At 37.5% G+C, this 26,966-nt stretch overlaps 2 protein-coding genes across 2 annotated transcripts in view; both read right to left on the bottom strand.

Annotated features, from left to right (window-relative positions):
- Window positions 1-451, bottom strand: part of PAXBP1 (PAX3 and PAX7 binding protein 1) — a 25,719-nt gene extending 25,268 nt beyond the window's left edge. Inside the window, exon 1 of the mRNA XM_010723291.1 lies at window positions 322-451. Within this exon, the coding sequence (XP_010721593.1) occupies window positions 322-451 (130 nt within the window). The remainder of the gene's footprint in view (window positions 1-321) is intronic.
- Window positions 452-2,665: 2,214 nt separating this feature from the next.
- On the bottom strand, window positions 2,666-26,933 carry LOC104914270 (synaptojanin-1-like). The gene is given in 11 exon segments (XM_019620561.2): window positions 2,666-2,995; window positions 5,160-5,241; window positions 7,848-7,869; window positions 7,872-8,016; window positions 9,268-9,364; window positions 9,934-9,995; window positions 10,792-10,875; window positions 12,141-12,366; window positions 15,066-15,333; window positions 15,718-15,804; window positions 25,792-26,933. Coding segments are annotated over 11 exon segments (1,512 nt in total). The 5' UTR covers window positions 25,916-26,933; the 3' UTR covers window positions 2,666-2,680.
- Between the last annotated feature and the right edge of the window lie 33 nt (window positions 26,934-26,966).

Raw genomic sequence — 26,966 nt, 5'->3', positions numbered from 1 at the left:
AATATATATATATATATATTTTTTTTTTTCCCTAAACCCTTAGTCTTCAAAAATTAAATCAATGCCATGTTTAGATCATGATACAGGATTTCGGGCTTTTCCCCAAATTGTGAAAAATGAACAAGCACTTAAGTCCAGGTGTCATGATACATGAATATGTATGTATACATGAGCATATTAATTCAGAATTCATATTCTGAAATAGCCACATTACAGAAGGGATAGCTTCAATTTATTAAGACTTCTCAGTGTTTTAAAGTAACATGCAGGTCTCATGCAGTATCCCAGAAGGAACATACACACTAATCTATAGCTACATACGTACCAAGACACTGTCATTACACACACTGCACACCAGCAGTGCAATGGAATAGTGCTCCTGTAGAACACTGTCTAGCAACCTGAAAGAAGAATCTCCAAGAGATGTACTGATACTACAAATGGTATCCATGGGTCAGACTTATAGAGGATAATGTAAACAGCATGTCATGCAGAATTCTACTGGACTCAAAAGCCAGCAGTGTTAACCTGCGTGCACATCACTGACAATGACTTCACAGGCACAAAGATGTTTTTTTGATTACATGGCTTATCATATCTTACATACACAAATGTATTTTACCTGCAAAGCATGTGTAAACACATGCTATTGCATGTATGTGAAATATAGGTCACAATCCATCAGGGATGCTGCATGGTATTATAGTATTATTAAAAATGCTTCAAGTTTACAATTTGCATTGTTCATGGAGGTCTCTTAAATGCACATATGAAAAAAGACAAAAGCTTAAGAAAGCTACAAAATCAATCCACCAGTTAGTTCAATGAACTGTGCACAAGAAAAGGAATTACTCTTTTGTCAAGGATAAATAGTAGCAGATTAGCAGCCTGATTTTGTAAGACGATGTGGATGAAGTGGTGGGGAGCATACAATTGCAACTGAATTCTAATAGGATGCTGCTCGTTTTCTGTCAGAAAATGAACGACTTAAGACATGATCCAAAAAACACACTCACCATTCACATATCAGGCAATTAATTGAAAGGAACCCAGAGAGAGCAAAAGAAAGAGCAGGTAAGGAGTTAGATGTAATGAGTATTATCATTCTTTTAAAAATGACTGTTTTTCAGTACATTAACATGATTAAGGTTAAAATACATTCTCTCCTATCCCAAATTTCCATGTTTTTACTTCTTAGTACTCTTGGATTTTGAAGAATCAAACTGACAAACTTTTCGTTTAAGAAGTGAGAATAATAAGTCTAAAACAAAATTTAAAGTACATTAGCAGAGTGCCTACGGAATTACTGAGCAGTGACTTGGTCAAGTTTCACTGAAAGAATGGCAACTAACGGATGGCTTTGCAAGTATTAGAGGTCCTCTTCAAATTGACAGCTTTCTATCTGAAATGCTGCCTTTGAATTATGGTATCACTAAGAGCTGTACCAGAACTGGGACCCCAATGCCAACGATGGTCTATTCTGTATTATTATAAAAACAACAGAGTAAATATACTCTGAGTTTTACGTGTTAGAAATTGAAGTGTAAATACAGTAACTGCATTTCACAAAGTAAAATGTCTAATAAACACCAGGGAAGTATTAATTTAGGAGAAGAAACAAAGTTGAATGAAAAAGTCAGGAAAAGGGGAAACACCCCCATAAAATACTTACTGTAGCTTTTCTGAGGGTCTGGTTGACAAAAAAAAAAGTAAAACTAAATGTTTTTTAACAAAATTCCATTCTATACTAAAATATGAGCAATTACCAAATGAGAAGGCCTTGATGCACCAATTAAGGGCAGAATCAGCAATAAGCCCATTTAGTTGTTTTCTTTTAATGCAGCTTACTTGTGATGCCTTCTACTTGTGCAGAGAAAGACCCTGATATGGTTTGAATGAAGAAACAGTGGAAAACAAAATAGTCAACTATGAATACGTAGTACATATGGAAATGAGCTGAACAGAGATCAAGTAATGAGAAGCAGTGTATTCTTGAATTAAAAGAATTGTATGAAAAGAGATTCTTGAAGGAACTAAGGGTAATAATAATCATGGTTCAATACTTCTTTGTCTCGACAAGTATTACGTGTAGAGAATTACAGAAACAAAAAAGCAACGTTGTTAAGAAGAGAAATAAGAGATAGCATTAGGAAATTTGAACCACTCAGGCATCAACCAAAACAAAACAAACTGATGAGAAACAGAGCACGACAGTGCCATGTCGGACAATATTCCATTAAAAAGGAAAGCAGAAACAGAATTTGATGGTTTTGGGGGTTGTTATTGTTTCTACAGTAATTGCAGAACTAAAAAGAAATAGTTAGATGAGCATGCAAAGGGAAAATACCTTACCAAAACCTAAAGTGCTAAATTTTAGCACTGTTAATAAATGCTAGAGGCACAGACAACAACAATGACCAGTGAAATACATTTGAAAAGCAAGGAGATGCACTGAATGAAACTAAAACAATAGAAGGCAGTGGTACAGACAGAAAATTGAAACGATCAAAGAGACTAGAGCTGATTTGAATATACATTTTTTTAGAGCTATGATCAAAAGAAATCAAAGTTTTGAGCCTCATCCTTTCCTAGAGGGTAGTATCATCTGGGAAGCAGGGCATGGTTAAGAAAGGATGCACTGAAACAAGATCTGGCTGTCAAGATAACCAAACTTTTCTCATTAAATGCTTTTCTTTTTCCCCATTGACTGGCTTATTAAGATTACAACCAAAGCACACTTTTTAAAAGATAGTTCTTGAATCCACGGCAGAATCTTAAAAAAAAACAAAAAACAAAACCAAACATTTGAAATTGATGAAGGTTTAAATACAGTGTACTTTACCTTAGCTTTTCCTTCAAGAGCTCCAGTCCCAGCATAAATTTTACTGACAGAATCTCCATTCACAGACCACATGGATCGGAAAACTTCCTGAAAGCGAGTGACCAGCTGAGGCTTCTCAGCTAATCCTAACACCTCCAGTTGTTTTGTTAGCATCTGCAACAGTTGAAGGCAACATTTGCAAGAGAAAGATCTTAAATGTTTTTCTAATATATTTATTAAAAAGTACATCACATTTTTTGAGCATATGTACACTCCCCCTAAAAAAATCTTTGCTTTATACCCAGACATATAATACTGAACAAATTAATACCACGTCATGTTTATAAAATTGTATTCTATCTGGAGCTTCAGCTTCAGCATTTCACTTTGTTTTAAAAACAGGTAGAAATACAGGAAAATGTCAATGATCTTAAACATTTTTACCTAAAAATTGCCATCTCACAAAGTTGGTTGCCTTTGATTCTCAAATCTTTCTATTCAAATATTTTAGAAATAGAACTGTTTACGTTTCCCAACAAAAAGTGTACTAGCAAACACATTAACCTCTATTACCAGAATGCAACATGATCAGAGCTCTGCAATGAGTGAAACTGCAATGGCTGTCATTCACTCTGTTTTCATGTGTAATTTTTATCTGACAAACCACAATCTTCACACTTACAGTCAATATACTTCAATTAATTTTTTTTTTTTTTTTACTGTGCCTTCTACATTGAATGCATTTATATTACAAGGTACATACGAAATATATAGGCATTTAAATGTAAAATAATACGACATTTCAAACACAGCATTACACCCAGGGATGTAGAAATGAACTACTGTACCTTTCCCGAAATCCCAGAACCAAGTTTACTTAGGAAAAAAAAAATCAACTAAGTTTGCTGCTATCAACGTAATAGTGAAAATAAATACTAATTATTAAAGCTAATGAAGAAGATACTTTCAAGTGTTTTAGAACGTTTTTAACACCTTGGAGTGTCTGCTGGCAAGGAGAAGGGGTCTAAAATGATGAAGACAGAATTCTGTACAGATAGTATTCTGAAGGTTAGATGGGAACAAACAACAGATGGAAAAGGAACTTGTAGAGAGAATTAAAGTAGAAATAAATGAGAAAAAAAACTTCAGGAATTGTGTATTTCATTTTGTAATGTTAGCTGTTTGTCCACAGTTCACAAATCAAGAGAATACATATCATTAAAAAAAAAAAAAGATTTAGAGTGGTAGTCTTTTAAAATTGAGAAAGCAGTTGGTGAGGACTTAGATTTTTCCTGCTTAAGAATGAATTTTAGAATTTTAGCTGAAATCATAGTTTAGCTCTCACCAAGGAAAAGTCTGACATACTTAGCCTGAAAGAAAAAATACTATTAATTCAGCTCTTAAAAAGCATTACAAAGGTAAATGTAGAGCTATAAATCTATGTCTTCTGTGTGAGTATTACACTATACTTTCTATTACACTACAAATCCTACTGTAATATCATTAAAATCCAACAGGTAATGTTTCACAGTGTTTCAATAGCAAGCAAACTTGCTGAAGCAGAACCTTGTAAGAGAATTGAATCCCACAGTAAAGGTGAGCTACAAAATTTGACCGTGGCCAAAGCTACAACCACAACATTCTTCCACAAAGAATTCACAGCACAGAGATGTGGAAATAAAATGAGAGGACTAGCAGATGCTGGGAACTGTCATCTCTTATGAAGAGCTTCAACTCTTAGAAGAGAAAATGGCTGCAAGCTCAAAGAGAGTAGATTTAGGTTGGATAGACTTTCGCAGTGACAGTGGCGAGGCATTGGAACACGTTGCCCAGAGATGTGGTTGATGCTCCATCACTGGAGACTTTCAAGGTGAGATTGGATCAGGCCCTGGGAAACCTGATCTAGCTGTGCATGTCCCTGTTCATTGCAGGGGAGTTGGATTAGATGGCCTTCAAAGGTTCCTTTCAACTCTAAGGATTCTGTGACTATATCTAAAAGAGTAACTGAATGTTATGTGACGGATTACACTACCACTACCTGTTCTGTAGTTGCAATCCTCGATCTTAAAAGACAAACTGATATTTATCAAAGAGTGAAGCATTTTTCATAATGCTACATGACAGTTGTGTAATTGCAATTACTGTACAACTACTGCTTCATCAAACTAAGAGCTGGCTGCCCACAAAACAAGAGAATATGATGCTATAAATCAAAAGGCCACCTACCATTTATTTTTATTCGGCTATCACGTGGAAGGTACAGCTACTTTTACCATCTACTTCCTACAGAAGTATCAGGAACAGTTCTGTATCTGGAAATGCACACCATTTTTCCTACCTCTAAGCCAAAGAAAGCCTGCACGCTGTTTGTTCTATCCAGACAGTCCAAGCAGTTTGTTCTGACAGTACCACTTTGAGATCTGTGCCAAGGACAACGAGAGACAAAAACAGAAAACAACTGAAATAACTCATTTAACACATATCATCAGCAGAGACAGGGACATTAAGATCTGAACCAGAATAGTACATCACGGTATTGTCACTGCATTGTTACTCTCATCTTGAGTGCATTTATAAATGCATCAGCAATAGAGGATTAGCTACGATAACAGCAGTAATTTTGCAACAGCACTGACTACACAAAAGTAATTAGTTTTCTGCAAATCAGATGAGCCTTTAAGTTTTTCTGCAGTTCTCCTTGCTTTCTTGGTTAAGCTGTTACACAACAGTAAGTTTCATTTTCAAAGAATCTAGCTAACACATTTTGTAAGAACTTCAGAGAGAAATAATTACAAAAACGAGAAGAAAAACAAAGAAAAAATAAAAAGAACTGTCCTAATAAAAGTAACAATAACTTGTGATAAAATTAAACTCAATTTCAATCTCTCTTTACTTTCCTTTTCCTCTCCAAACACGAAATGAAAACTAAACGTCTTCCCTTTAGATCGACAGATGATTGATGGCCTCAGGATCCGTAAAGCACTCCCCTTCTTTAGAAGAACCTGTTAATCTTTGCTAAAAAGTTCTCAGAAGGGTCATATTAGGCAATGTTCACATTCTTCTTGGCTGGCTACGAGAATAAACATCTGATGTTCTCCCAGTGATTTATGCTTTTCCTATCTTTTGTCATTCCCACTACACCCTTTGTCTAATTAAGTCAGTAAAGGTTGATAACATTTACTCAGCTTGAACAACTGATCAAAAAATTGTTGAAAATACTGAAAGTCTTCGTCAAGATTATTCCATTACTATCTCTATGTTTTATTTGAAATAGAAAGAAACTTGGTATCAATATTAGAGGGAAAATAGACATTCTACAATGGAGATGGTCCATGAACTTCAAATAATTTTAAAGCTATCACAAGTCACAACCTATTTTGCTTCCATTCAGCTGTCAGTCATTTTGATAGGTGGTGATATTATCTGGATCTCTGGCAAGATTGAATAGCATGTCCCACAAAGAGATAGGACTATACTATTTTTATGATGTAAAACAAAATTTAAAAATGCTTTAAAAACTTTTGTAAGATTGTAAATAGTGTTCTTAGGTGGGGATGTGCTCTAACTACCATTCTACTAAACTTAGTCTTATTCAGGTCTACTGAAATGTGCCCCTGCAGGATATAATCCCACAGCGAAGTCAGGATCCAGAGCAGCACTGGAACTCTCTCCTCCCCCACTGTATCAGCAGACAGAACCCAGGCCGTGGCAACATCCCTTCACTCAACACTTGTCATGGAAAATCCCACAGAAATGCTCTGCCCTGATGTTAATTAAATGGAGGAAGGGTGTGAAGGGGAGAAGAGCAAGAACACTGCCTATTCCTAGCCCTGCCTTTTCCTGCTGAGATCTTTGCTCTAGGAAGAAGAAAGGGGAAATAAGGACAAGAATACACGCACATAGGACTGAGTAGCACACAGCAGGAAATACAACATTCATCCCTGCTACCACAGGGTATAGAGCCCCAGAATTCTGATACAACTGTAATTGCAGTTACTATCATGCTACTGGCTTACTGTCCATCGCTTATCTCAATACTTCCACAAGTGCTAGAAAGAATTTATTTCTTTAGCAGAAGTTAAAGCTAAAAATAATATCATACAATTAGAAATGCGTGACTTAAACCAAATATCAGCTGCTAAAAATGTTTCTCTAGACTACCTTTGCCTCCTCTTCCACCACTAGCTGTATTTGCTACATCAGCAATACGTTCTTACATGATCTGCAAAAAGCACAGATTGCTGATCAAAACTCAGTAATGAATCTTGCCTACAAGGCTACTGCATAGCTGACTGTTCATTTTTTTTTCTTTTCACAAGGACATTTCAACGTAAGTTTTTTGCACCTCAGTAAGATGCATTTCTCACATATTTGGGAAGCATCGTATTGATAATAGTTCTCCCCAGTTGCAAAACCTTATTTGAAATCCTCTGGAACTCATTTATCTTGGGTAAAGATCATGCAATAAGAAGGTATTATGATGTATTATATTTAAAACTCATATGGCCATTGTGAGTGACTCATTTGGTGGAGAACCGAATATGTCAACAGACAAAGAAATTTCAAGAAAGATAGCACTGAAAAATCGACATTCACAACAAACTGAAAACAGTATGCTCCACTGCTGAGGAAAATATGAATAAGTTATACAAGAAATGGGAAAAAGTATTCACCTTTCAATCCCATAGGAGCATACCCAAGAAAAAGGACAATCGAAAACATTCACAAAATGATGAGTTCAAGAGTACAAAGAACCTGAAATTAAGTCATATCCCCACCAATGCTTCAGAAACTGCTTCCATCAAGACTTTCAGAGCATATTCAGAACAAGACAAAATTTTAATAAAATAAGTGATTCATACTTAGTTGCTGAACATCATCATCTATACAATAGAAGTACAATAACATAACTAGAAATATTTTTCTCTTCTGGCTACAAGGTTGAAAGCACCTCAGAACCATAATTTAATTTGAGTAAATATATAGGAAAATAAAAAAGAAAGAAAGAAAGAAAGAAAATGCAAACCTTTTAACTTCCTTTCCATCAAATAAAAAAATCCACATTCTAAGAATTTCTGGACTTGAGGCTTAAGCACACTGTGTAGTTTTTCTGCCTTTCCACCTTTAACCATTTGATGATAGTCAAAGTTCACCATTTTTATATCAGCTGAATGTTCAGATGCTTTTAAGTGGCTCTGGTTTTGTAAATAGAGAAGAAAAGAACATAAATATGCTAATACATGATCACGGAGTAGCATAAGTAAAACAAGAAATTAAACAAGAGGCTAAACAAGATTTAAAACATTTTAAAAGCAGTTTTATTATATATTCTGTGCTTTCTATATTGTTTTACCATTACTATGCAACAAATAAAACTGACAAATATTTCACCTTTGTTTCTATTTTTTTCTTGCCACAAAGTAGTGTTTTGGGATTTTTTTTTTCCTTACTATACTAGGGGTCACCAAACACACACACGACAGCTTCTTCTGTTAAAACATTTCCCTTTACAAAGCCCTTCCACTATATTCACCATTTTAGAAATAACAGATAAAACAAATTATTTAGATTGCTGTGGAGGACACTTTGAGTAAAATTTCCCCTTCAATTCCCTGAAAAGTCATAAAACTGTTCACAAAACCTTTGGTGATAGAGGAATGGTAGAGTCATGAGCTGTATTGGGCATCAATACACATCTGCAAACAATAACATCTTCCTGCCAGGATGCCTGGATTCAGAAAAGATGTTAGCAAATGGCCTAAAACATTCAACTACTGTAATACAAAGGGAAAGGGAAGAACGAAAAGAAAAGCAACACATGGCTGCTGCAATGTTCTCTGGCTTCAAACAAGGCTGCTCACCTTGGCAGAATTTGAGGACTACTATGTGACAATTGTTTTTAACTACCTAGCATGAATTTGTAACACAGGCCAGCTACAGTGAATGCCTTCTGAACAAAAGCTCCAATTTAATCACAAAGCAGATTTTAAATTTATATTGCAAAATTTGTAATTTTAAAAAAATATTAAGTAATATATCCCAGAATTCAAAAGGGAAGATTTTAAAAAGAAATACAATATTATGAAAAGTCACAAAAGATCATTTTCCAGATTACATGGCAAAAAAGATTTCCTTTACAATTAAGCCACTAACAAGCACGAAACATGAAAATAACTGCAGATCTCTCAATATTGTCTATATGGTAATTTTTCAGTAAGGTAATCAGTCTGCACGCAATCAAGCCATAATTGTAAATAGCTTTCAAAAATTCACTTTACACTATTTATTTTAAGCAGTACTTTTAGGATAGATACTTCTTTAACTCCAGGCAGTAGCTGTTACTGGGTATACCAGTATTTATTTCATTTTTCAAAGGCTACATAAAAGCTTCATAGCACACATTCCAATTCCAAGGAAGAGCACAATGAGAGAAAGATAATTCTTACCTGAAAAGCCTTGCTGAGCATGTGCTCCCCTTCTTTTGCCCCAAGTAAATTCACAATAATTTGTTTGCCATATAAATTTTTAAGAGTTCGGAAATGCCTGTTAACAGAAGAACAATTCCACACTCATTTTCTGCTCACATTGAAAGTTAACATGACCGTGTGGAACACTGACACAAACACTGTGGAGATTCTATATCTCCAGCAAGTCTTATATTACGTCATGGTCATACAAGCCAATGTAATCCAATAACAGCATATAACAATTGACTGCTCTTTAACTCAGATAATAGCATCAAAAATGTTGTTTGACAAAATACATGTACTTAAAATCACAATGTTGTGAAATGGTCGTGTTATGAATAAAATCAAAGTATAGATTTTACTTCTACAACAGAAGCTGACAAATACAGATCATTCAACGTGTATCTATAATTTTTGTTCTAAATTTAATGAAGTATTTCACACTCTTATATTTTATTCAAACTTTTCAACAAAGCACTCAAAGGCACAAGAAAACCTGCAGAAGTTTGAAAAGATTTCCCAGACACTCTACTGCTTTGGTGAATCACACTTCCGCATGCCTCCTGCTTGAAATAGTATATCCCATCACATTCATATATCATTTATCAGAGGTTCATAACACCTTAACAAAATCTCAAACATCACCTGTCAAAAGCTGGTGCATTCGCCTCGAAACCCCTTGACATTCTGACACGATGGGATCCCACCTGTAACGTGAACATTAAAACATTTGTCATAACACATTTGACTTGTTCTTCCAAGACCACTTAATCTTGACTGTCTAAAAATGGCCTAAAAATTAATTACAGTATCTAAACCAACTCCCTCAAAGTTATTGTTTGCTATGGTGAACATTCTTATACTGGCTTTTCTGAAGTTACATTTCACTTTCGTAACAAGAAAAAAAAAACAAAAAACCTCCAACTTTATTTAATATTTATCATCTCATCTCATTACTTCTTGCTTTGAATAAAAGGTATGTAAACGTTTTAGAGGCTCTATTGCAACACGCTTATATGCCCAGCTTAAAGAACCTGAAGTAACTGTGAAGCTTGAATTTTAAAAAAAAATTCTCTATAAAAGTTATATTCCAATAGTAATTGCTGATGAAATTGCTTATTCCAAGAAAACTGGGATTTAACTATATTGCTGGCACTCATGACTTCCTGAAAAACCTTACAGAAGAACAATTCAGAGGAAACCAGTCTCTAAGCATGCTCTTAGATAATCTATTTTGAAACAGCTATTTAAATTCAAACAGAAAAACTCAGAACTTCAAAAACAAAACATCTCAAATTAATGGACATTCAAACTTATGCAAGACAGCATTCAGAGACTCAAAAGTAGCAGATTTGCTGTATTAAACAACAGCACCAACTTGCTTCCAACTTGCACCAACCTCATCTCGGTAGCTAACTGCAGAAGAGCCTAAAAGTTACTCCATGATGCTTATGAATATGTGAGTAGGAATTATGAGTATAATTAGATTCATCTCCTGCTTACCTGCAGGCCTGGCTGTTCCCAAAACAATGGAACAGACCCTCGAATCTGGATGAAAGATGACACAGAATCATCTAAATATATCACCTGTCGAGGAAAAAAATCCAACACATAATATTACTAGGCATTAGGGAATGTATGGAGGTTTTAAATTTCTTAGCCTTAGTTAAACATGCAGTAAACAAAACATATTTCCACATTGCTTATTCCACCATGCAAAATACCATTTATTTTCCTCACACTTATTCCTCTCTCAGATCTGAACAATTCATAAGAAGTTCTGGCACTTCTATGCTTCCTGTGGAAACATGGTTCAGAAAGGTTGAGAAAATATTGCAAGATTTTATTACTTGGGCCTGAATGACTTTTGTACTAAGAGTAACTAACTATTTTGAAATCTTGATAACAACTTCCTGTAAAGTTTTTGTTTCCTACATCACAAGACCCATAATAGTTGAAAAGCAAACCAGTGCACAGAAAATAACAATGCAGCCTACTCAGAACACCTGCACAGATTTTGTGCATCAGAATCTGAAATGCAATTGTCTGTTGACTATAAGGAAAAGGAAAGTCAGTGGGATGACATGCCACAGACATCTAGTGACATTATCTGAAGGAGGCTTGCACTGAGAAGCCACAGAAACAGCATTCTAACTAAACTCCCAAAATTGGATGTGCATGGGCAGAGCTCTAACTAGATAAAATCCTACTGAAGTCACCTAGGACTTGCAGTGAGTCAACCAAAAATACCTACTCACACAAATACTTTCGCAGGAACAACATCTTGGTAACTAGGTTATCATTGGAAGTGGGCAAAAAAAGTTGAAAGAATGATTTAATGGCTTCCTGCATTTCAGTATAATAATAAGGGCAAGGAAATGCAACCAAATGCAGCAGAATTACAGTGGCTTTAAAGACTACCTTTCAGCTGAGCCACATTAAGTAACCACAGGAATGCTTTTATCTTTCTCCAGGCACCAGGCAACATGTATCTGCCAAAGTCTCTTTTGCTGATGTTTACAATTAGCTCAGGCTAAAAGAAGCACACCTACAGCTCAAGCTAAAAGCAAGTGTGGCCACCTACAGCAGCAGTTGAGCTGATGGGTAACACCTACTTAAGCTAGTGAAACTCAGACCCATGCATGCCCTGACCTTAAGCTACACTAAAAACCAAGATCAGCAAATTATGTAACCTACTTAGATCCCTCATTTAGCAGCAAAGGAACTATTCCCATATCTGCTGGTTACAGACTTGATTCATAATCTGTTGGGTTTGGGGAAAAAAAAACAAACAAAAACCACAAAAACTTACACTGAGCTCACCAAGTGAATGTGCACTGTGTCTGACATACCTGCTCTGTTTCAACAAAGTTAGCAACGTGACCATCATCGTTGGTTCCCCGGACGTTAAACCTGGTCCCAGCTCGCTCACAGCTTAGTCGTGAAATGAGACAAGCCTTTGCCTGCTTGTGAGCTGCATAAATCGTCCTTATCTCCACTCCTCCACACATGAGACGTAACAACCAGTCATCACAATTCACTCCATAGTGCTTCAGATGTAAATGCAGTGACTGATTCCTAGCAGGAATAAAATATATGTATAGGAAGAAAATAAAGCACAGCTCAATTTGTTAACACCAGATGCTAACTTCTTATATCCTATGCCCACTAATACAAATGAGAAAAGGAAAAAAATATGTGATAGTTACATGATGTAATTCTTACTTAAACGTACTTAAAATAGCAGAGTTTACAAGGGAATAGCTTTGATGATGGCACGGTAAGAGTCATGAATTTTAATGATCCTAAAAAAAAACCCAAACAACTAAAAAAAACCCATAGCATCTGCTCTTCAACTAGAGAGAAAAAAAGGAGAGAAAAAACACTCCAAAGCAGGAACACATTCATAACCAATTGATTTTCAAAACTCTGTAAATATCAGTTTCATATAAGTTTCTATAAGTGTGGTTGCATTTTATATTGCATACACCTAATTCTAATACCAAACTGCTGAAATAAAAGGAAGACCCACAGTCTGGATATACCTATACATTAAGTAGTGCCCATTAATGCTGTAGTGAGTAAATAGAGCTGGGATTTGTTGGGATTTGTGAGACTTGGTGTTTCACTCTACTGGGGCTTGGCTTTTGATTTTCTTTGGAAACATTTGTTGTATAAAAGGGAAGTAAAGTTTTCTGTATAGCAAAAAGAAAAAAAAGCAAACTCTAGTAAGAGAATTGCTGACAGTGCCCGGAAAATTCTATTACAATTGCAAATACAGTTTGATGTAATGGCTGAAAGTATTTACTTTAATTTTAGCCTTTTCATTCTAAACTTCTAAGTAAGAAAAAATAATATAAACCTGTAACTTACCAAACATGTGAGCTGCTTTAAAAATATTCATTAATAAACATTCAAATCACGTGAATACTTTCATTTTACAAAAAGTACATGGATGCATTACAACAGAAGGTTAAGAAAATGAACAACATTTCTCCCTGGGCAATTTGAGACTGGGACTTTTGAATAGAAAAAGCCCACAAGAGCTCACTGAAATGCAAAATATTTGGTCTTGGAATCTGTGATACTTCATCTTCCTCCTATTAAGACTGATTCTCACTGGGAGAAAAAACCAACAAAACAACAAAAACTGAGAAGTATTACATCAAGGGACAAAATGCAAGGCCAATCTGATTTGGACAGGATCAGCATGCATCATGATGCCTTGAAATACCAACCTACAAACAGCCCTTTTCCAGACACAAAGATAAATAGCTAGGATCCCTTAATTCCTTTAAATCTACTTTAACATGTAAGTCACTGAAGACTACAACTCATTTTCAGTACTGATACACATATTTGCTTTAACATAACAATCTGATCACGCTCCTCTATCTGAGCAAAACAGTGGCAACAGTATTCCAGGGCTTCTTGGTGTCTTGCATATTGAACAGAAAAGTGAGGAAAGAGGTAGTTTTTCACTTGTTTAAAAAGCATGCTACCAAGTCTTCAGGACCCTTCCAATGGTCACGGACACGCGTATAATTTTCAACAAGATTGAAAAATAGGTGAGCAGAATTTGTTCACCTTTTCTAAAGTTCAGAATGCATCACTGGCATTATCTCATAGAATCAGAAAATCATTAAGGATGGAAAAAAAACCACTAAGATAATATAGTCCAATCATCGACCCATCCCTACTAGAACATGTCCCTAACTGTCATATCTACACGTTTATTGAACATCTCCACACTCTCCCTGGGAAGCCTGTTCCAATGAACCACCAGCCCTTCTGAAAAGAAATGTTTCTTACTGTCCAACCTGAACCTTCTCTGGCACAACTTGAGGCTGCTACCTCATCCTATTGCTACTACCTGCAAGAAAAGCCCGACACCCACCTTGCCACAACCTCCTTCCTGGCAATTGTAGAGCACTATGAGGTCTCCCCTGAGCCTCCTCTTCTTCAGGCTGAACAACTTCAGCTCCCTCAAATGCTCCCAATCAAACTTGTGCTCCAGACCCCTCATAGCTTCACTGCCCTTCTCTGGACACACTCCAGGTCCCAATATTTCTTGTAGAGAAGAAACCAAAACTGGACACAGTACACACAGCCTCACAAGTGCTGAATACGAGGGGATGATCACTTTCTGCTTATTGGCAGAAACAGCAGTGTTCCCTTAATCAAGAATTTTGTGTGAAAACTTGCACTCTATTGAAAGATATTCTGCAAAATGATAGTAAGTTCAGTGGCCAGGCAATGTGTATTGTAGTGTAACATACCTGCTCTGTTTCAGCAAAATTAGCAACAACACAATTATCTGTGTGATAAAACTTTTACAGCCTTTCAATACGTGAAAACTTATTTGGAAACTACATGTTAAAAAAACCCCACCATTTTAGCATCCAAAACGGTCTTAAGATTAAATTTTTATTGAAGTTCCATTACTCACTCATTTTAAAAAATGAACACATTTATGAAGAACTAAAAGACACCAGAGCTGAAACATAACATCACAAAGACTGTTCAGACGATGTATCATAAAGAAGCAGTAAAAATCTGTCTCATCCAATTAGGAAATACCAAGTGGCCATAGAACATGATATCACTAAGATCATACTTATGTCCTCAGAGTTAAAACGATGCTCTTTAGCTAATTAATATTTGCGAGGCCTACATTTAAGAGCTGATGAAGACAGAGTTGAAGACTTAGCACAGCTCAGTTTGCACAGACATACACTAATCTACAGAACGTCTGATAAAGCACACTGTGAACTCACCAGAAAAACCTGTTGTCAGTGGTGTGCTCTTGCATGCTGCGGTGAGCATTAAGACTAAGATCTAAGCTGACACCAGTGGCAGACCACGCAAAATAAAAGTTGCCTGAATTCAAAACTTTGCGCACTTCTGAAATACGATCTTCGTCTGTTGATTCGATTCGTAACGATACGAATTCAGTGGAGGTAACTCGAAAGACTTCGGAGTCTTGAATCTTTCCCACAGACATGCATCCTGTTACTAGAACCAAATAATGTAGCAACGTGTCTCCTGGAAAAGCAAAAAAGGCACACGTAAGAGAATTAATCTTAGACTGTGATGCTGACATATTTATATTCTTCAGTGCACACAATCTGACCCTGACTTGGCTGAAAAAGTTATTAACATGAAGAAGCCATTCTCAACGTCAACAGAATAGAAGGAAACACAAATAGGAGAAACTACGCTGAAAGTAACAGGGATTGCGAAAAAGGAAGTTATTTTTGTCCACTCCCTCATTTCTGAGAGTGCTCCAAACTTGCAAGTTACTCTACAAAGACAAAAGAAAACAGCAAGCACAGTTCCTGTTCTGGAGATCCCGAGCTGTTCAGTTTTGCAGAAGCAACAGTTTTCTTTCCCAAATGAGAAATTAGAGTTTCAGATAGACTTACTCACCTAGGTTTAATCTTAAGACTCCCAGAAGCCCATATGCATCCATTACTTTGGAGTAGGTATTCTTGATTGTATCTTTTTCTGCAGATGCTATGAAGACAAAACAAAAGGTTTTATGACGTTAAAGACTGCATGCTATGGTGCAGACAACGAATCTGTTCTAAACTGGAAATCCGAGTACAGCTATAGTGCTAATATACAACTGCAGGAAAGAAATCAGAATTTATGAGCACATGGCATTTTATAGTGAAAAATGAATATCTTATGACAATGTATGACACTCTATATTTTTAGGCCCCCCAAAAAGAAACTTGCATAATCCTCAAGTGATAGGTATTAACATTATCACCTCCTAACATAAAAAGGATCAAAACCACAAGCAAATTATTTCCATGAGACTGTTCTTTTGAAATTAAGGTAGTGCTAAATGCTTTTTATTTCTGAATAAATAAATCCATACTCTCCAAGAATAAAACTATGAAATGATAATATTATTTCCAGACAACTAGATTATCCCAAACATATTTCAACCAGATTTTGCTATGTTCCAAGGAAACTGTAAGTCTTCTGAGGCCAAAAGATGACAATATCTAAAATCCAAGTCTTTTTCCACAGAAAAAAAATGTTGGATTTGTAGGATTTCAGAAGAAATTGAAGTATATCTACTATTAGTTACCTAGGAGTTAATTTCAGCGTACACACTTTAGAACTCTAATCAGTTCTCGAAAAAACAGGCAAACAAGGTCGGCAGTGGAGCCAGGCAACAGCCTGCAGAGCAGAGCAGAAACAGGATCCCACCTGTCCTGAGCTGCTGCTTGTGACCGAGTCTGCTCCTGAAACACAAGGACTAACAATTCCAGCTGTGCCACTGGATCAATTGAGATTTTCAGGTCATCAAGGATCAGCACCTTCTCCTTCCTCAAAAATAGTTAATATAGTTAATACCTTCTTCAAAAATAGTTAATAGTTAATACCATAACCACAAAACCATATTTTGCTTAACTAGAACACCATCAGGCTGGGAAGAACAACTCTCAAACTTTCAATCCATTTTTCCCCAATGCATTCAATGAGATTAATACACTCTTCTAAACTCATCTTTTGGTAAGCAGAAAACTGCCGCACTCCTCCACATTTAAAATTATTAAGGATAGATGAGGTTTTCTTTCCAACTAATATCTTTTTGCAGGGTTTTTCTTATGGGAGCCTGGCAGCATTTAACAATATCATAAAACAATGGCTTTTTTGTCTTCTGTGGATTAACTCTGTTTTTCTCATTGCACAGAGCGCCTGTTATCCTTGCTAAGCCTCAATAAATAAATGCCTAAAGTGAATTAAGGAACATGGGCTTTGCAAATTCGGATCTACAAAAAAGGCCAAGAGAGACTGATAAAGCAGTAAAAGGTGGCAAAACCAAAGAGAAAAATGAAACCAGAAAAACTTACTGTAGCCAGTCAACTATTATTATCTCAGCCAAGTTCCCAGGCACTATCCCAAAGCATCTAGGTTTTATGCCATGGTTTTCAATTACAGTATGTCTAAGCGTGAACTCTTCCACAGTCAGAGCTTAAGTACCTCTTTCTCATGCATTGGCTGATGCTCTGTCTTTTTTCAAAGCCAAAATTCATATAAGAAAGGGCAAATGCCTCAGAAGGTTCAGATCACCCTGTACTGGCCCTCCTCACCTGTCCCCACATTTCTGCCTCCCAGACCTGGACTTTAAGCACAAGGGGAATTTCAAGCACAAGAAATCAGCATCCATGATGCCCTACCGGAGGCAACCTGGATTCTGAAGATCTTTCTTGTGTGAGCTCTGCAGCTTAACTGCAATGCGTTTGTACCACCCTCCCCTAAGGCACACAGTGATTACAGCTTTATAACACAACCAAAATCCTAAGACAAGGTCCTCCCTCACTGAGTGAACCAGTTGGGTATCAGCTAAAGGTTCTACTACGCTGAGAGGGCAGTCAGGCCTTGTAACAGGCTCACCAGTGAAGTGGTTACAGCATCAAGCCTGACGAAGAAGCATTTGGATGACACTCAAACATAGTGTTTAAATTTTGGGCAGTCCTGTGTGGGGCAAGGAGATGGACTTGATCCTTGTGGGCCCCTTCTACTTTAAGATATTCTGTGATACCTCTCATTGTTAGCATTCATTAATCTTAAAAGAAGTTTGATGTAGGGATGACTGATACTAGCCAGTACAGATGACCACTAAAGGGACAACAAATGGTTATTCACATAAGCCTCCACAGCTACACTGTTTCTTTTCCCTTTTGGTTTCTTTTCCTCACTTGAGCTGTGGGGGCACTGTGAGAACCTGCAGCTCCCTGGCAGCCAAGAGCTACAGGCAGGGATTTCACTGGCCAGCACCCATCCCACTGCTCCAGGCAAGGAGTAAGGCAATTGAGGACAGCTCCACATTCCATGAAGACTGGCTGAGGCCAGGCCACGACATCAGCCTGCGGAAAAGATTTGGGATCAGGACTGATGAGGGGATGGCCAGGGCCACAGGGATGGGACATCAACATGCCTCGGTGGGCCCCTGACTGTGTAAGGCTTATAAGGAGCTGGAGGCCAGCCCAGCCGCAGCCTTGCTGGGGTAGGGCCTGATGGTCCTGAAGTCTGCTGCGGTGTCCTGAGACATGGGCAGGCAGGGCTGGTGGTGTCCTGACAAGATCCATCTGTGTTATTATTAAAACAGTGGTTGTACTGGTAGTTTAGACCAAAAGTCCACTCAGCCATCATGCATTTACAAGAAAGTATTTCTTAAACCAGTGCCTCCACCAGTAATAAACAAAAGCATGAATTTCATTTCATAGGTGCTAAAGGTAAAAAACAAACAAACAAACAAAAAAACCCAAACACATAAACACAACCAACCAGTCAGACCGGAGTAGATCCAGACTGGAATTTACTATTGACAGCTGCTGCACATGGCATTTCCCATTTCTGATGATGCTTAAGTTAAGTTTGTGGGTCTTTATCTCCCTCAGTACTAACAGGCTGAACAACAACAAAAATGTTCTGGAACTACTTGATTTCTCCCTACAACTTTTGAAGATCCGCTCCCTCTCACTTCATTCAGAATGCACAAAACCTTCAGGTAATGCTGGATACAGAAGAGCACATGAAACAACAAAGTTATGTGGACAAGACTTCATCTTTATAGTATTGTATCTAGAGTATGCAAAGCCAAACATCACTTCTCTCTACGAAAAGCTGGAATCACCAGTTGTGTGAACTGCACAGAAGTCAAACCAAGGCAAAGCTAAGGTAATCCTGACAGAAGACGACAACATTTCCAAGAGTGTTTCCTCATTTCTTCTGCAACATTCTTAACAAATGAGAACATCTCTTCCCAAATGACGGGCTGGCCTGCAGCCATGAGAACCCTTTTGACTTCGATTTATGAGCTCCATACCTTGAAAAACGCACAGCTGATATAAACATCTACTCAGAGAAAGCAGAAACTCCTGCAAATTAACGAGTTTACTTCTCTCTCAGAAAGAGACCTTTCTATTTATTTATATTTAGTTGGACGTAAGCAAATATTGAAGCTATCTGAACAAAATAAAACAAGCTAAACAAACACTATGAAGAACGAGTCAAGGCATACAACTTCTGAAGACAGCAATTTGCAGTTAGAATGCAATGCAGAAATTCACAGATTTTTAAATTACAAAGTATGGGGCACTTAACAGTAGACATAATTTAAGTGTCTGTGTATAAAGATGGAAAGAAAATATTGTGAGGCAGTATTCTTCTATTACTTGTTATATAATAGGACAAAAAGACAAACCCACAACATCTTTAATGCGGCTTTCAGGTCAAGTTTTAATGCATTCTTACTGAAAGCCATCAAGACTCTTTGCAGAGTCAAGAGAAAAGGAATAAAATAAGTCATATTTATTAAAAACTAAAAGGCCACAGTATTTTTTAAATGGCCATGTCTCACTTGCGTGTATCTGCAGCATCACACCTTATCAGCCAATGACTCACATTTAAGAAAGGTGACTGATCAAACTGTTTTACAGGGATTATATCAGCTGTCTTTCTGCTACACAAAGGAAACTCCATTAAAAACCCTGTCTTTGGGACAACTTCAGGTGCACAATCCATTCTGTTTAATTCCCTGTTTAAAAAAAAAAGTTTTACAATTTTTGTAAGAACTGTAAAGCTAAGATCACATTTAGGCTCTCTACAGTTCTTTTCTCAGTGGGTTCACAAGGTATCACTGACACGTGAACTAGAGCAACAACTTCCAACTAGAACATGGGATACCTCCTGGAATTATAGTTAGCTCCTTCAGAAACAGGACCATTCTCATTTAAGTTAGAAGAGGGAAAAGAAATCATGCAGTTGCCACTTTAAAATGCTCAAAATTTGAGAAATGTATGATTTTTAATTAATTTTTTTATTATTATTCTTTAGCTGAGCATTTAAGATTGAGATTTTTCAAGCTTTTTGTCAAATTAGGACAGCTAAGACTTCAGTATTTAAATGAAAACTAGTAGTTCAATATTACCACATATGGGAGACATTGAAGTCACTACCTTCACTTATAACTCAACCAACTGAAGACCCATTTTGATCCTTTTTGATACTTCATTGATGTGAATAGACTCATAGCAAATTGGAAGACAGATGATATTTAAATCTATCATAATTAATACAACTGTTCTGAATTAGCACAATTACTTTTTTTCCCCATTTTCTTGACTAGTTCAAATTATTAGGTATACTATTTCATTTCAAATAAAAATATAGACAATACTGTCATCTAGAGATGTCTTAAAGAGACTGAAGGGAGGAAATACCAAATAAATCACCTCTAACCAAAAAGAAAAAAAAGAAAACAATCCACAGACATTTCCAGATGTTAGCAATTACATTTAAATAACAAACAACAAATACAATGTTTGGAATAAGACAAAAAAGTTTGTTAAAGATTAGCTGACAAAATGAATGGTTGTTTTAAAACTATATTTCAATATTGTGCAAATTTACCCTACTAATAACTTCAGAAAATTTACTTTTTAATCACTGAAAATTGGGAAAAAAAATAAAATAAAACTGGCCTACTTAACAGCCTATAGTTTTTAATCATGTTTGAGTTTTCTGACCCAAGTACATGTTTTTTTTCATTGGAAACAAAAATCTATAGCTTTAATAATCAACAATGGTGTTTCTTTTATTCCCCTGTACCAACTGCTTTGATTAAAATATAAAAAGTATCTTACACAAAGGCGAGCTTTTTGCCTATCAGTTCTACACAGGTTAATTTGTAATACCATGTACAATTACAAGATTTTCCATTTAAATACATGCTAGCATGCAGTAAATCTCCCAACCTATCCCAAATGTAGAGATGTTAATTAGTTTTTCTAAATAATGTCAGAATAATTTCAGAAGAATGTAAACTAACCTTAACAGTCATTTAATTAGCCAGAACCATCGTTCACTGGAAGTCTAGTAGGGCATAAGCCAAGCCTCTTACTATTGCTTCTGTGCTAACTTTGAAATGAAAACATACTGCATTGAAAAGGGAATGTTTGAGAACTGGGGACCAAATTTTTATAGCTCCATTATGCCATTCAAATAGGTCCACCCAGACAAAAATTACTGCCTCCACCGATCTCCTAGGAAAATTCTTATTGTAAATAAAAACTTTTCCAAGTGTGCTAGGCTAACATATTTGGTCTTAGTTGAATCATGTAGTTTTGTTGGAAATGCCTGGAAAGCAATGAGCTGAGCATCTTCTCTGCAGATTTGAAAGGAGATAATTCTGATGACAGGAGGACAGATGACAACTTCCTCCAGCAGTATGGCTGCACTCGGTGTCCGCCATCACTGTTGCTTCCCTGCAGCTTCCAAAACATCTTAAGATATTGTTTAACAGGTAGGCGTAGCCCAGAAGATTACATTGAGTCAAAACAGTAATGAGAGAGGGGGGGTGTATATGTATATGCACATATACACATACACACACAGATGCACTGATACATACATGCAAATATAAAACCTTATTTTGAAGTATTCCATTATGAAAAACAGCACGTAGAGATTTCTAATGAAACAGTCTCCTTTCCTAATTTTAAGGGGATGAGATTCCATTCAAAACGCTGCACTAGCATTATTTGTGAGAAAGAAAAAAACATCACACAGTGGCATGTTGTGTTACCCCCCTTATGATTATGCACACACATAGACAGAGCTCAAATGTATCTGTCGTTATGTTTCTTTTCTGGGTAGCTCAGTTTCCTAAACCATCACCAACCCAGAGCCTCTTGCAAAACGTTTACACCTCCGTCTGCTACTGTGGATAGATACAACCTATCTGGTACTTCTCCTCCCAGTGCAGTGCATCAGAGTGTTTGAAGTGGAATGTGAATGGGCGATAGTGCTGGGACACCCGCAGCAGGCGTAGGCTGTGACAGTTCTTCCTTTATCTAGCTCTACAGAAAGAGCAGGGTGGGCACTGTGCCTCTTCCCGTTCACACCTGCTCCCTTTTCAGCTTTGCATGGGACCAAACTCCAAATACGTGCATAAAGCTGCAGCTCTCTGTGCTTAGGGCTCAGTATTTTCCCAAATGACAGAACATTCTCCTTTACTCATCACAGGCAACAGGAGTAATAGCAGCTTCCCACTCCTTTTGCTGTGACTCACCAGAGAGAGAACACTCTCCTGTTCAATCAATGAAATCTCCGCAGGTAAGATACCTCATTAAAGACTCCTGTTTCAGAGAATAAATAGACCACCTATTTTACGTGCCAAATAATCAAAAAAAAAATAGATCCTCCAGGTAAATGCTAAACAAAGAAGCAGTCAAGCTGCTGACACTTAAAACCGAATACTCTTACAAGGCCTTGAGAAGCAAGCTGGCAGGATCCTTTCAGGCTTCAATATCCTGGGTCAACCTGGTACTAGGAGTGAGCTGATCAAAGAGGTACTCGGTATTTTTATGTAAGGCAAGCAAAGTATTTCTCAGAGCTTTTGGTCACACTAACACTGACTAATGCACATAACAAGCAGAGCACAGAACACTTCCAGCACAGGCATGGCTTGGACTGCTTCCATTTTAAGACTGAATGATTATGCAACAATAACCCCTGTGAACTACCCCTTCTGCCCTCCTCCTCTCTTCTTAAATAACACATTCAGCACAAATACAACACACATTGAAAAACCATGCAGCATATGAACTGTAGAGCACTGCATACAGAAGCCAAACAAAACTCCCTGAATTATCTTGCAATGCTTTGTTGAACGTCGAGGGGATGAAAGTTAATACCCTTATCCTTCCCTCAGCAAAATGACAGATGGACAGATGGACTAAGATGACATTTAAGGCATTGGTAAGCTTGCATTCCTTTCTCTCAGCCCAGTTCAAGTTCTGATTACTGCATTACTGTGCATGTGTATTCCAAAAGATGAGGTTTACTGAGGTTCTAAGAACTGAGTCACATGAATCACTTTCGATTCTGAGTGTATTTCACTGGGTTGCACGTATGTTATGCATTTTACAGCCAGGCAGGAGCTATGATCAGGCATAAGGCTAAACAACTAATGTTCAGTATTTAATAAAATCTTCTGAAAAAACGCCTAAGATCAGTACTGTCATTCTTTGTAGTCCCTAAAAAACGTTATTTCCATCAGCAAAACCAAAAAAGTTTTTAACAATTTGCAGTCATGTTGTTCTGGATCTATGCATATTTGTTATGACTATTTTTCTACCTGTTTACATGGATTTTTAAAAAACATCTTGAAAATCTTCTCAGAATTTCTCATTAACATTGGCTACAAAGGTAGGTTTGTACCAATATGCAGAAATTTGTGAGGCTACAGAGTAGAAACTTCCGATTGGTTTCTGTGAGATCAATAAAGAGATGGAGTAGTACTTAACAAGCCTTAACCAAATGCTGATAATTGTACTCCTTGAAACAAATATGTAAAAAAAAAGTCAAACGCAAGCAGAATAAAAGGAAAATAGTCTAAACAAGGGAAGTTTAGCACATTTCTGCTATCAAATCAAGGTTATTTCAACCATTAAAAGAATCATTCAGTAAAGAATTTAGGTGTATGAATTAAATGAATTAAAGCAAACTGCCACAGCTTAACACATTGGGAAAATAAGCCCACCTATCAGATTGAGCAATTCATGATCTTAAGTTACTGAAAATAGTATTTAAAGTAACTACTCATACTAGGCATAAATATTTACTATATTGCAAACTACCAATCAAAATACCAAGGACAACTCTTACAAAGTAGTAACAAGCTATCACTAAGTACAGGATCCAAGAAGAGCTAGGCTTCTGAAATTCTTTTGGGTTTTAATTCCTGTTTGATTACAATGTGAGGCAAAGGAGAGGGCAGAATTTCAACACAGATATAAATAGTGAATTTCTAGAGAAGACAGTCTACTCGGCTACATGCACTGTATCACAGCACAAGAGGTCATTAACTCATTTGATTTTTTGAGCATAACTTCCATGAAGAAATTACTTTGAATACATTCCTCCTTAGGTACCTTAAACAAATGCACTAATTACTGAACATATACTAAAATAAAATATTTCCATAAATCTTCACAACATTTTTCCCATACTGTACTGATCTCACTAAGCATGTTCTCTAGTTTCATGATAAGACACTTACTTCCAGCCCAAACCACACTACACAATGCCTTTCAAATACTGCTGGCAAGATAACTTGATATATATTAAGAAGAAACTGGATCAGTTAAAAACAATTCTCAAAATATGGGAAGAGAGCACTCATTGTTTTTGACCTGAATAATCATATGAGTTAATTTCATTTGTAATGCCAACAGTGCTAGCACGTCCCACTGCTAGGCCTGTAACAGATCATGGCAGCTTGTCCAAATGGCACATTAACTAAGGTACAGATTGAGACACAGGCTGGAAAGCACCAGCTCACACAGCCGGTTCAGCACAAACTACAGCCTGACTTCTGAGCACTTAACTTGTAGGACACAGGGACAGCCAGGTGCCTCACAAAGAGACAACGCCACAGCCCAGGAACACATTAGGCATACAAACAATTGCAAAGACTAAAGATAGGGAATGTATCTCCAATCCTACTTTGGAACTCCCACTTCTAACCTTCGGCCTTGCTGTAGGAGGGGACGCACTGCCAGCTCAGCCCACTCTACCCTCTCTGGCCCAGAGCACCCTACGGGGAGATAACCACCCACCTGTGAGCCCTGTAAGGCTGCAGGCAATGCATCACAACCTCACACCAGGCACCAGGGTTAATTCATCAAAAACTGATTCTTTCAAAAGAAATACATCCATAGTACTCAAGCTTTCTATAAAAATAAAAAACAAGCCTAGGAACTCTTTGCAATCTGGTGCTCAGGCCTTTTTACTGAAGAATACAAACCAAAGTACATTTTTAGACCCTATCTACAGGCTTTGAGGATCTTTTCTGCGTTTCATGTTTCAGAGCCCCCTTTCACCTATGACTTGAAAAACTAGAAGCACTCAATGCATTTATCACTGAAAGCATGTAAGAATGACCTTGCAATGCACGACATCTTGTTCCAAAGACTGACTGACATTATTGTGAGATGAGCTAACATGCAAATTATGGTGATAGGCTAAAAACACAGGTGCAACATCAATTTAAAAATAAAAAAAGCTATGAAAGTCATAATACAAAGTGAGATAAACAAACTAAGATGATGTACCATTTAAGAATACAGCACTTTGTAATAAAAAGTGCACCACAGATTTTGCTTTTTAATGAGTCATTGTGTATTCAAAGGCACACAATTGTTCAGAACCAAAGATAAGCAGACACTGACAGTTATTGGAAGAATATTTTGTATACATGACAATACATATTCAGGATGAAATCTAATTAAATGTGTAAAATTCTTTCTCCAACACAAAGATACGAAACATTTCTTCCATTTAAATCAGAAGAATCTCCATTAGCAAATAAAAACCAGAATTGCTATTTCTTCTATAGCTGTCATAAATAAAAACAAACAGCTTACGCAACGTTGCCAGCATTTTTACTGTAGTTATCAAAACATAACAACTTACAGAGGACAGCCACAGCTCCAGATTCAAACATGAGACATTCCTCTCTGTTTCTGGCTTCCACTATCACGCTGAACGGGAGCGGATCCAGCTTGTGATAGACACGATATCCTTTACTGAAAGCCATTTTGCCTTTATCGGTGGCAGTCCTGTCCAACACAAGATGATGTTAGTGAGAGCTTCCTGTGCTTCCAGATACCTTCTGCTGAACAGGTCTGACTTCCATTCTTCCCTAAGAATTTTACAGATCTAACAACAAAAAGAGAAAGAGAAGAAGAAAAAAAGAGACGCTCACTCTTTCTACCTCGTGAGATTTATTTTACCTTATGTTTCAAAGCAAATATATCTAAAGACAGGTTAAAGACAACATGCCGATGTCGCAAAAATGTCATCGCCCAGAGCAGCATAAAAGATTTATTTAAGATCTCCAGAACAACCAGAATTTCTTTCGCAATACCTAAACCAGATTTCTTCTCAGTGAAGCTGAAGATGAGGTTCTCCTTTAGTCGCCACAAGAGCATAAGAGCGGCAGCGACCTTCTGCTGAACACAGAAGGCCAGGAGCTTCAGTTTTACGATGCCTTTTGCTCATTCTGACCTTGTACAAGAGGACAGTATACTTCAAACAGTAAAGCTGCTAAGAGGCTTTGGAAGACCATACAGAAACGGTAACCTACTGCTTGATTTGGCTTTATAAATGAAAGCGGGGCTATGTCTGGACTTAAGCCCTCCCTCGCAGCGGCTGACGATTAGAAAATCGCAGCACCGCACGAGACAGACCGCTGACAAGCCGTAAAGGTAACACCTTCCTCCGAAGCGACGAAAAAAGCAATAACAAAGCGCACACCACCAGCAGCCCACCCAAACGTTAGGGGCTGAAGCCGAAGAAACGCACAGCGCGGAGAGAAGCCGATGGAAAGCCGCGAGCAGGTTCCCAACCCTTCCCCCAGCCCCACGCCGGTAACCTCAGGGCTGACAGTGGCACCGACCTTCTGCCCCTCTCCTACCACACAGCCCGGTCCCGGCCGCCCCGCTCCCTTCCCAAGAAGCCGGCACCGGGCGAGCAGCCCCCGCCCCTCCACCTGCCCGGCGCCCGCGGCGCTAACAGAGCCTCCATCTTGTCTGGCGCCCGCGGCGCCTCCGCAGCTCGACACCCACGACGGCGACAGCCGAGCAGGC

Source organism: Meleagris gallopavo, chromosome 1 (assembly GCF_000146605.3).
Source record: "Meleagris gallopavo isolate NT-WF06-2002-E0010 breed Aviagen turkey brand Nicholas breeding stock chromosome 1, Turkey_5.1, whole genome shotgun sequence".
Classification (NCBI taxonomy): Eukaryota; Metazoa; Chordata; class Aves; order Galliformes; family Phasianidae; genus Meleagris; species Meleagris gallopavo.
The sequence above is the reverse complement of the archived record's forward strand: the minus strand, read 5'-3'. Positions and strand labels throughout refer to the sequence as shown.